The 10,780-nt window shown below is 42.1% G+C and overlaps 2 protein-coding genes across 2 annotated transcripts; both read right to left on the bottom strand.

The window, feature by feature from the left end:
• Positions 1-280: 280 nt before the first annotated feature.
• Positions 281-2,631, bottom strand: LOC141807908 (uncharacterized). The gene is made up of 2 exons (XM_074694099.1): positions 747-2,631; positions 281-660 (listed from the first exon to the last, which is right to left on the bottom strand). Exons 1-2 carry the CDS (start codon positions 2,331-2,333, stop codon positions 502-504), a joined length of 1,746 nt encoding a protein of 581 aa, XP_074550200.1. The 5' UTR covers positions 2,334-2,631; the 3' UTR covers positions 281-501.
• Positions 2,632-4,632: 2,001 nt separating this feature from the next.
• pdk1 (pyruvate dehydrogenase kinase, isozyme 1) lies at positions 4,633-7,902 on the bottom strand. The gene is made up of 12 exons (XM_074695265.1): positions 7,646-7,902; positions 7,407-7,570; positions 6,797-6,938; positions 6,602-6,673; positions 6,324-6,508; positions 6,052-6,147; positions 5,894-5,971; positions 5,680-5,756; positions 5,497-5,595; positions 5,293-5,400; positions 5,015-5,128; positions 4,633-4,925 (listed from the first exon to the last, which is right to left on the bottom strand). Exons 2-12 carry the CDS (start codon positions 7,513-7,515, stop codon positions 4,785-4,787), a joined length of 1,221 nt encoding a protein of 406 aa, XP_074551366.1. The 5' UTR covers positions 7,516-7,570; positions 7,646-7,902; the 3' UTR covers positions 4,633-4,784.
• Between the last annotated feature and the right edge of the window lie 2,878 nt (positions 7,903-10,780).

The raw sequence follows: 10,780 nt of genomic DNA, 5'->3' as shown, positions 1-10,780 counted from the left end.
TGTCACATACTTTTTAGTCTACATGTGTAGAACAGCAATTTGCAGAAGGAGCATTTTTCGGTCTTTTCACATGTGGAAAACTAGAGGACCTTGAAGTCCGTTTTCAGAATAACTCAACCGTAAGCACTGAAAGAAATGAAAAGCAACAACCTTTTCCATGGCTAAAAAAATAACACTTTAACTTTTACCCAAGCTTTGAAATAATCAAGAACTGTATTAAACCACTGCTTGTCTTCACTGCAACCAAACATTACAAATGAAACAAGGCCTTAACAGAGCATTAAGCAAAAGATTCATTTATTTGTACTGTCTAGAGCAGAAGGATTTACACATGTATAGATTATTATCATCTATATAAAAATTGGAATCTATAAGCACTTACAAACAGCTCAAACAGCTGAAGAGAAAAGCAACTTAACTTATTCATGTTTAAGTTTTTAAAGAGAAAAATATCCAAAATAAGCGATTTGAGATCATTCATTTCAACGTGTTTAATGCAGTTCAGTCGAATGTTAAACGAAAGGTCTTCTCCTGCTCCTTACGCTGGTTGTCACACAGTTTGGACACTTCCTCCACTCGTCTCTGCAGAAGGACTGAGTTCTGATCAATCCACTGAAGTGAGTCCATGTGGGTGTTGAGGATTTTACAGATCTGCTGAAGCTAAAGGAGACGAAGAGAGAGGGAAAGGTCGATTTCATTCTTTAACATTTAACGCACAGGCTAAAAAATCTGACGTATTATCTTACCGGGTCACTGGTGTCTGCAGGGCCACTGGATGTGTTCAGGTGCTCGATGATCTCCTTTAGATCCTGGGACATCCTCTTCAGTTGTGCGTCCACATTCTCTGCAAGCTTGTATGTTCTTTCCCGCTCCTCGTCTGCGTTCTGCATGTAGATGGTTCCGCTCTGTTCTTTCACTGACTCCTCCAGTGGGCACAGTAAGTCCTCCAGCTCCTTTTGCTGGGACAGGATAAAATCCAGCTCCTGGTTCAGCCTCTTCTGATCCAGCTTCACCTTCTCCATCTCTTTGTGCAGTGCTGTGATCTTCTCCCCATTTTCCACCAGCATGCGGTCCCATGCGTTTACCTGAGTCGCCTGCTGCAGGAAATGTCTCTCCTGGTCTTCTAGCTCCAGACTCCACTTATTGATGAGGCCCTCCAACTGGGCGTAGGTCATCACAGGTGGGGCAGCAGTTGTAGCGAGTGTTGCAGCTGGAGCAGTTGTGGCAGTGATGCCAGCTGCTGGTTTGAGTCCCAGGGTGAAGCCTGTAGCAGCACCTGCTGTGGTGGCTGCAGTTGTGGCAGTAGAGCCAGGAGCCAGGGCAGAGGTGGTGGTAGCTGCTCCCAGGGGTTTGAGCATAAAAGCCAGAGCTCCACCTGCTGATGTAGTTGGTGCAGCAGCTGTAGTGGGGGCAATGGCAGCAGCAGCAGTGGGGCCGGCAGTTGCTGCTGGAGTTGGAGCTACACCCAACGAGAAGCCTGTACCTGTTGCAGTGGTTGGTGCAGCTGCAGGAGCACCAGAGGCTGCAGCAGCTGTAGAGATGGGTAAAGCAAAAAGAGATGCTGCGGCTGCCGGGGCTGCCTGAGCCAACGCAGGGGGAGCTGGGGTCGATGAGGGTTTAATCCCAAAGGCAAATCCTCCACCCTGACTAGTTGGGGCTGCTGCAGTAGAGGCTGGTTGGGGTTGGGTGCCCAGGGTGAGAGGGGTGGAAGTGCTGGAACCAAAGCTGAAGCCCCCACCTGGGGCAGCAGTAGGGGCTTGGGCTGGAGCCGTGGTCACCTGTGCTTTGGTTGATCCAAAGCTGAACCCTCCAAAGGAAAGCCCAGCTGGTGCTGTTGTTGCAGGTGCTGCAGCTGGTACAGGTGCAATTGCTGCAGGTGCTATTGTTGCTGCAGGCTGGGGTTGAACTGGAACTTGGGCTCCTGTCCCAAAAGAGAAGCCTCCTCCAGCTGGGGCGGCAGCAGTGGTCTGTGCAGACAAACCTGAGCTTATAGTGAACCCTGAGCCCGCAGCTGCGGGTGCTGTGGAGCCCAAAGTCAGCCCTGTAGCTGCCGTGGTTTGAGGAGTCGTGCCCAAGCCAAATGTGGTGGTAGGGGTTCCAAAAGAGAAACCTCCACCAGCTGCTGTACTCTTTGCCGGAGTGCCAAAGCTGAAGGAGCTCCCCGTGGGGTTGGTGGCGGCCTGAGCCGGCGAGCCAAAGGTGAAGCCTCCACCGGCGGCAGCAGGTGTGGAGCTCGCCAGGCCGAAGCCGGTTGCGGGGGCCGCAGCTGTGGTCTTCTGAGCTCCAAAAGCAAAGCCTGATGAGGGCTGCCCAAAGTTAAATCCTCCACTCATTTTCCTTGTCAGGTGAGTAAATAAAACGGTCCCAAAACAAGCTAAGGTACCAAAATGGTAAGTTCCTGGCTGAGGTTTTGGCGGGTCACCCACACGAACTCGATTAGCTGGAGTTACCACGACAACCGGCTCCCACCTCGCCTTTAAGGAGGCGAACTTTTATTTTTCTCAACCACCGCTTATTTAGCGACTCCCTGATCCAGGAGGCGAACCGAAATTCACGACAAATCCTTCGCCAAAACGTGGCCCAGAGCTTCGCATTTCACCAGGCAGGCATCGCAATGGACTACCAAAGGAAATGACGCAAGTCTGAACACTTGGTGTACTGTTTGCCCTGAGTTTTGACTGCGAGCAAACAAACTCCGCCCCCTGTCATAATTGGCAGATTATCAATCCAACCGCTCTTCTGACCAGATTAAAGCTGACGTGTAATTGGTCCAGCTTTCTGCCTGGAAAGCAGAACCCGGGGAAAGAATTCGCAAAGAACAGACGGACTTTCCCCGATCATTCCTCAAAAACGCTTATATGAACTGTCGTAGTCTTGTTGAGCTTTAGTTTTGAATCTGGTCAATAACAACTTTAAAAACTTGGCTCTTTCAGAATTTCAACTCAGAATATAATTCTGAGAAAAGACACTACAGACAATCCATGGGTACTTTATAAGACAGTGTGGGGGTAAATAAGCTGCCAGGTTTCATATTTTGATGTTTCCTCAAACCTAAAAAAAAATTGAAAAGAACATGGACTAACACCTTATGTTTTTTTGACCCAGTGTCTGTTTATTAGGGGCACTCATGATTGGCCCCTAATAAACACACCATGGGAGTAAATTAGCCCTCAGGGTCCATCTTTTGGTGTTTTTTCAAACTCACAAAAATTTTGCAAAAAAACGTGGGCCAACCCCTTACATTTTTTGCTGGATTTTGACTAAAAATAATAGACTGTATAACACAAAATGTTGTAAAAACACAAACTGGGCAGTCTCCTTAGGCTCTTCTCAAGATACCCAAACCAAGCTTCAGCACAGTGGTTTGACACATTTTTCCCATGAGCTAAGGTGCATGTGTCAGAGGACCAACACTTGTGAGACAAGAAGAAAAGAGGAAAGTCTTGATGTTTGTCTTTTTTTTATTTCACATGATGAGAAGCATAACTCTGTTACTGTAATATGGAAATTATGAAAAGTAGCTTATGAAACAGGACCCACAACCACAGAAACCAAAATGCTTAAATACAGTGATAATACTCTTGACGTTAAAAATGTTTTATCCAGTCAGGTTCAGCACTTTATTGGGGAAAAAAAACAGAAGTTCATCATGTGCAACAGAAAAAAGGTGCAAATGTTTCCCTTATCCATACTTTTATGATCACTTGTTCCTCATATACATTATCCTCCTTCAGAAACTTCCTACAGATTCAAAAACAAGCACTTTCACATGAAGTGTTCTTGTTTTTCAAAGTATAGAACATCACACAGAGCAGCGTTGAAAAAACCTCCAAACCCCCTGTAACAGTTTAAGGTTGACTTTCAGCCAATAAGAGCAGCTAAGACGTAAACACCAGGAGTGCAAGCTGTAAACACAAAATTTCCACACAAAAGAGTTCACAACTCAAAGGTTTAACTAAACAAAAAAACACAACAGACCATTTATGCAGTGTTTGCTTGCAAAACAATACCAAATTTGTTTGGATAGAAACACTTTGAGGGTTTAAATTGTGTTTCCAACACAAGGACAAAAGTTGAAATAGCAAAATATGTTTTAAGTTTCACTTTAAAACATGGTGTTACAAATTTGTTCACCAGAGGGTGCTGACAAACTAAAACATCACCATCACTTACATTTAAAGAAAACTTACAGCTTCTGTTGGACTGAAGTGTTACAAAAGAGACTGAAATAAATGTTGACCTTTTATGAGTAAAAAAAAGCAAACGAGTCCATCAGAAAGAGGAGTGACTATTGGTGATCTTTAATGCCTGGGTGCAGGCACCAAGTCAGCGTGGCAGTATTTCCTTTGCATGAAGAGGTGAGGATCACTAAAGAGACACTGCTTTGTCTACAGGGTCAACTATATCTTAACTAACTCCTGAAGCTTTAAAGCAAATGCAAATGCAATCACAAAGAGAGAAAACCACCATGGAAGAATAAGTGCTATCCCAATTATTATCTTTTTAACATCCACTGATCCAGATGAGTAGGGAACATGTTTTTAAATAAAGGCTGTGATCTGCTAATCTTTTGTTCCCTCTGAAATATATGGTAGTAAAACTTTGTTCTGGCTTTTCTTTTTTCTTACTACACACACACACACACACACACACACATACACACACACACACACACACACACACACACACACACACACACACACACACACACACACACACACACACACACACACACACTCAAAAAAACTACATCGTCTTTACTGCAAGATAGCAGCCATTAGGATCTAGAAACTACGAAACGTCGTCATGTCCTTGGGCTCTTTGCTGGGGACGCACCAGTCGTCAGCCTCGTGGATCGTCTTGTAGTGTTTCCATGCTGATTTATTGTAGACAGGGAGCCTCTCAATGGACTCTGTGGAGAGTGCCTGATAGAGGATAGAGAAGGAAAAGTCAATACAGTAAGAACTTCAAGCATGCATGTAAGAGAAAGCAGGAATACAGTGAATGTAAGTACCCGGATGTAGATCACAGCATCAGTCCCGTAACCCTCCAGAGAGTAGAGCTTCAGGTCGCCTTGGAAATAACGAGCGTAGAGTCGAGAGATGGGCAGACCGTATCCATACCCAGCCTGGATGAAAAGATAACAAATCAGTCCTCCAGGGGCTCAAGAGCAGTTTTTCGTCAAAGAACTCACCTTAAGGCAGTTTAATTTTAAAAATGATATTAATGCTGGTTTCAATACATGACTTGTAAGAGGCTATCGTTCACACATCAAAAAGCTGAGATACTGACCAGAGGAGCAGCACGGCCGTCCATGCTGGGCCGAGGAGCTGTGGAGTATGTGTAGGTGAACAATCTGTCAATCTTCCGCAGAGGTACACCCCCTCCACGATCACTCACCTGGAGAAAAGCACAGAGTCTGAAAAGAGTCCGCATTCAAAGACTCAAACGTTCAAGAACCAGGACTCAAGCTATCATGAACCTGCACAGCTTTACCTTCACCGTCAGATCCTCAGTCCCCAGAGCTATCTGAGCTGTGACAGGAGGATACTCCATGGCATCACCGTATAACTCCATGGTGGCCCGCATGGCATTCTGCAACAATGAAAGGGCAAGTGTTTTTCAGAAACAAAAGACAAAACAATTCAAGATGAAGCAGCGAGAGGTTGAGGATGTTACCTTAAAGAGCTCAAACACCATGTGGTACAAATGAGATGGGACATAGACCACTGTGATGGGTTTCTCCTTTTCTTCGGCTGTCAGGAGAAACAAGTTGCATTCAATTAGGTCAGAAGTTTTTAACTCATGGTCCCTACAAAAACATTCATACATAATTAAATTCCAAACATCAGGACAGCTGGATGTGTAGCTTGAGATATGTCTTACAACTTACCGTTGAATTCTTCCAGTACTAGCTCAGGAGAGTTCATGTAGTAGCGATCACAGAGATTTCTTGCATTCTCATACGCATCTACAAGGAGGAAATTTTTTTTTGTCTCTGAACCGACAGAATTAGATATGGATTCATCAAATAAAAAAAGAAGTACTAACCTTTAATAACCTCGCTGACCCGACAGTGTGGGTCAATACTGCCAATCTGTTTGGGATGAGCTGGGTTCACTTTCACCTTCCCGCCAAAGAGGAGAGCTGGAATAGAAACAACATTTAAAGTGACAACATGCACTGCACAATCAAAGACAAATACATGGTAGAGCATGTAGCAGCATCAGTCTGTCTCAGTGAAGTCTATTGACACACTCACACAACTTAAGCACACTGTTGACACATATCACACCACAGAGAAAATCTTAGCATCTACTCACTGTGCTGGTTGAGCAACATTCTGATGGAAATCCTGCTCATATAAAAACGATCGAGGAAATACTGAACATTTTGGCTGACGACTGGGTCCGTGCCGTACGCCTCTTTGTACTCCACTAGTCCCTGAGCCATGGTGGGGATGACGTCATTGTGCCTATTTCTGATCTTTATTACTGTATCTGTGAAACTAAACACATGGAACACAACAGATTTAAAGAAAAATACTACGAACTCTGATGAGGTCTTTCAAAGGCAAACTACATTGTTTCAGTTCACTTACTCATATGTGACCTTCTCATCATCTGCATTTTTCTCTTTAAATTCAAGAATCTCCTTGAGACTTTGAAGGTACCTGCATGTGAAAAAAACATCAACACACCACTACTGATTTGTATCAGTGTGACGGGAAAAACATTGTCTCAGAGGAAACTTTCATTCTCTGAAAGAGGCAGTTTCTGGCACAAAACCTACGTACCAGCTCTGGACCAACCGCACTGAAGGAGTCCTCAATAAGTTATCTGGCAACAAGTTGATCTCTTTCATGATGTTGGCCAACCTCACGGGCAACTCCTGCCTGAGGAAGTTGAAGGAAGTTTTCTCACATGCATTTTCTGAGCCTGAAAGAGGTAAGTACATATACAATAATGTCATTTATTTTCTATATTTAGAATGATAAAGGACATAAATGTGTCATCATAAATTAATTTGTGGTAACAGACTGTTGTCATATGCATTGTGCATCTTTCCACAAGGAGAGAGCAAAAACCTCAAATTAAAAAAAATCTAATGCAGAACTTTCTGACACCATAAGTGCAAAAAATTTGATTATTTATTTGCAGACATCTGTTTGTAATTATTCTTTCAAAAACACATTTTTTATTGATGTGTTGTTAAGGAGATTTTATCTGAGGGATACTAACTCACACAAAAATATGATCATTAAAGATCTGCATTTAGCAGCATTTTAAGAACATTTTGTTTTGGATTATTCTTCAGGAAATTTCTAGAGTATTCAAGTTAGCTCATGAAAATTACATATAAATGATGCTGGTACACAATGCCACGGGTAAAGAAAATGTGTTTACCAAAATCCAGAAACTGCTTCATTGAGAGAGGAGAGGGAGAAAATTTCGAGTAGTAGTCGATGTCCTTTCCAATGGACACGCTACTCCTCAAAAACCTAAAAATCCTCATCCTAACAAATCCAAAACCAGCTCAGGTGGAAATGGATGTTCTTCTGTTGATGTACCTGTAAGAGAAGGTGCTGTTAAGGTGTGATCACAGGAACGTCCACAGCACAGCAGCACAACAACAGTTAGCTTACCTTAATCTATATGTTGACATTAGCTTTCGCGCTAATTTTTGGTGCTAGCGAAAACAGTCCTGAAATTAACATGATGCTGTTGAGGAATTGTTTGGAGAGATAGATGAATCTATATTTGTGGATGCGTATAAAATAAAATCCAATTTATGTACTGCTTGAGGTCAAATCCTTAGAGGTAACTTTCAGAGTAGTGTTGGTCGTCTGACAACCGAAGCGCCGACACACTGCGCATGTGTCGGTACACTGTGTGGAACCAGTGCTGAAGCGTGGTTTGGTCACATGACTCTTCTTCTTCTTCTCTGGTGTTTTACGGCAGTTGGCATCCATGACGTTGCATTACTGCCATCTTCAATTAGGCTACTCATCCGCTATTTCTGTTCATTCAATTAAAAAGTCCTGTCACAGTCAAAAATGTCATCACCTCCTCCCTTCCCAGCACCTTCTGCACACCCAATAATACTTTGAACACCTTTTTCCTCCTTTTCCTATTCTCTTCAACTTCCATCGTTATTTTCTTTCTTGTCTGTGTTTTACACGTCAGAAGTAAACGCTCTATTGTCTCCTGTTCTTGGCATTGCTCACAGAATCCTGTTGGATGCCCTCCTCTAATGTGCAAAGTGCTATTTAAGTTGATATGTCAAATTCTCAATCTTGCTATTATTACTTGCTCTTTCCTTTCAATTCATCTGTTTATTGCTCTTACTCTATTTTGTATTGGATATAAATGCCTTCCTTTTGTTTCAGTGTTCCATTTTGGTTGCCACATTAGAGTTATTTTGTCCCACACAATACTTTTACCTTCTGACTTATACAGTTAAACATCTGCTTCAAAATCTGTTCTGTTGACCGCCTCCTTTGCCAGGTTATCTGCTCTTTCATTTCCAATAATCCCCAAATGTGCAGGGACCCATAAAGACACAATTTTACATTCTCCTTTCAGACTTTTACAAGATGATAATATTTTAAATACTAGCCCTTGGTGAGATCTTGCTACTCCTGTACCAATACTAGTCAAGGCACTCACAGAATCACAACAAATAATCACTTTTTCTGCAGCCACTTTGCTCAGTCCAGTCTATTGCCATATCCACAGCAAATAGCTCAGCAGCAAGAACACTAATGTGATCAGATGTTCTCTACTGTACTGTACCAACAATTAATACCTGGTACTGCAACAGCTGCACCTGTTGTACCAGTGAGAGGTTCCTTTGATCCATCTGTAAAAACTTGGATCCTACTAGGTGGCAAAACGCATTAACTAAATCTGTGTTATTTTTAGTTTTCTTGATTTGGAATAGCTCAAAATCTATTGTGGGTCATTAAGTCTTTCAGGCCACACTACAGTCTTAGCAAACTCCTTTTCAAACACACCTATATCTTGAGTGATTCATTTCCTTTCCACCCGAAACTATCTTTTGTCATTCTTTCCTTCTCCCAACATACTTGCCCTTCTCCCTTCTCCACAATAAAAGGGTGGCCTTTTATTGTGGACAGTCCAAGGCATGCCTGTGCACTAATCATGGTGTCTGATGAGCATCTTGGTGTGGCACACCTGTGAGGTGCGATGGATTATCTCAGCAAAGGAGAAGTGCTCACTATCAAACATTTAGACAGATTTGTGAACAATGTTTGAGAAAAAATGGTGATATTGTTTATCTGGAATGAATTTTAGATCTTTGAGTCCATCTCATGAAAAACGGGAGCAAAAACAAAAGTGTTGCGTTTATATTTTTGTTGAGTGTACTATTCTTTCCATTATTTTACAAATATGTGATGTAAGAGCTATGGGTCTATCATTCCCTGGCTTGCTTGCATCTTTCCCAGGTTTCCGTATTGTAATGATTGCTTCCTTCCAGCTCAGCTCTTTGGTATTTTTCCTTCCTCCCACACCCTATTATACAGTGTCAACAACTTCTCAAGGCTTCTGTTACTTAGATATTTGATCATACAGTAACATATTTCATCTTTGCCTGACACAGTTTGACCAGTTTTAAAAAGAGCCCTCTTCAATTCATCCATAGTAAAAGGAACATTTTCCGCTCCATCAAAATTAAGTTTTCTAGAGAGTGCTTCTGCTAAACCCCTGTTAAGGGAGAAAAGACGGATGAAAGAAAACACATGCTTGTTGCTGGCTTTCATCCAGTAATGTAATGAATTCAATATACATGAAACTTACATTTGCACAATAACATTTTTGGTTGCCATTTCACAACTTTAAAGGTTCATTAAAACACACTATTTTTAGCTGTTAAAAGGGAAAAATTAATGTAATGAGAGGCCGCATGCAAAAAGCTCCCCCTACTGGCCAAAACAAGAAGTGCCCAACAACAACAAAACCAGTTGATCACAGAGATAACTCTGTGTATTTAAACAGCAATTATTAGACATTTTTAACTAAAAATATGGCAGATACAATTTTTAAATGTTTAGTTTTCCTGCCAAAAATATGAACTCTTTCCTTATGTTAATCTCAACTAATCTAAACTTTTTAACATTTCATTAAACATTTTCATAATCTTTTTAAACTAAATTATTGATTTTACATCTATTATACACTCCCCCTCAAAACAGATGTTGTCCTGATGCATGACAAATTCAACCATTAATTATCAAATGTAAGATGCAACTCAATCCTGTAACATACAAACTTCATGTCTAGTGGTTCAAACATTTGAGTTCTTATTCATATCAGCCTTTACATTTATCCAAATGCAGGAAATCAATGGACACCAACTCAAATGGCAAAGCTGTGACAATGGGTGTTAAAGGGGCTCTTGTTTCCTTGAAAGGCTTCTTCTGTTTGAGGCAGGCACAGTTATGCAACACATAATGTTGTATATCACTCTGCATGTGTGTCCGGTTTATGCTGAAATTCCATGAAATATGTGTCCTCCTTCAAAGCCCATGCCATCCCAGGTGACAAAAACGCATCCTGAATCAAGTCTGAGGGCTAAAACCTCTGTTTTGGGTTTTCCCAAATTGAGCTCAGAACGTAAGGTCCAGACCTGAAATTTGGAGCCAAATTTTGACTTTCCAGTTTTGGCTGAATATGTGTCCCCCGTCGAAGCCCATGCCATCCCAGGTGACAAAAACGCATCCTGAATCAAGTCTGAGGGCTAAAACCTCTTTTTTCGT

This window comes from Halichoeres trimaculatus, unplaced genomic scaffold (genome assembly GCF_033239565.1).
Source record: "Halichoeres trimaculatus isolate MK-OKI-2021-1 unplaced genomic scaffold, fHalTri1.1 fHalTri1_scaffold_19, whole genome shotgun sequence".
In the NCBI taxonomy this organism is placed as follows: Eukaryota; Metazoa; Chordata; class Actinopteri; order Labriformes; family Labridae; genus Halichoeres; species Halichoeres trimaculatus.
This window is presented reverse-complemented; position numbering and strand designations above follow the sequence as displayed.

What these genes read in the sequence shown, in the direction of transcription:
- pdk1 (XM_074695265.1), bottom strand. Translation starts at nt 7,515, where the DNA reads ATGAGGATTTTTAGGTTTTTGAGGAGTAGCGTGTCCATTGGAAAGGAC. An exon ending in GATGAGAAGGTCACATATGA is followed by an intron (nt 6,509 to 6,601) that starts GTAAGTGAACTG and finishes CCATGTGTTTAG; the next exon opens with TTTCACAGATACAGTAATAA. An exon ending in TGGTGTTTGAGCTCTTTAAG is followed by an intron (nt 5,596 to 5,679) that starts GTAACATCCTCA and finishes TCATTGTTGCAG; the next exon opens with AATGCCATGCGGGCCACCAT.
- LOC141807908 (XM_074694099.1), bottom strand. Translation starts at nt 2,333, where the DNA reads ATGAGTGGAGGATTTAACTTTGGGCAGCCCTCATCAGGCTTTGCTTTT. An exon ending in CTGCAGACACCAGTGACCCG is followed by an intron (nt 661 to 746) that starts GTAAGATAATAC and finishes CGTCTCCTTTAG; the next exon opens with CTTCAGCAGATCTGTAAAAT.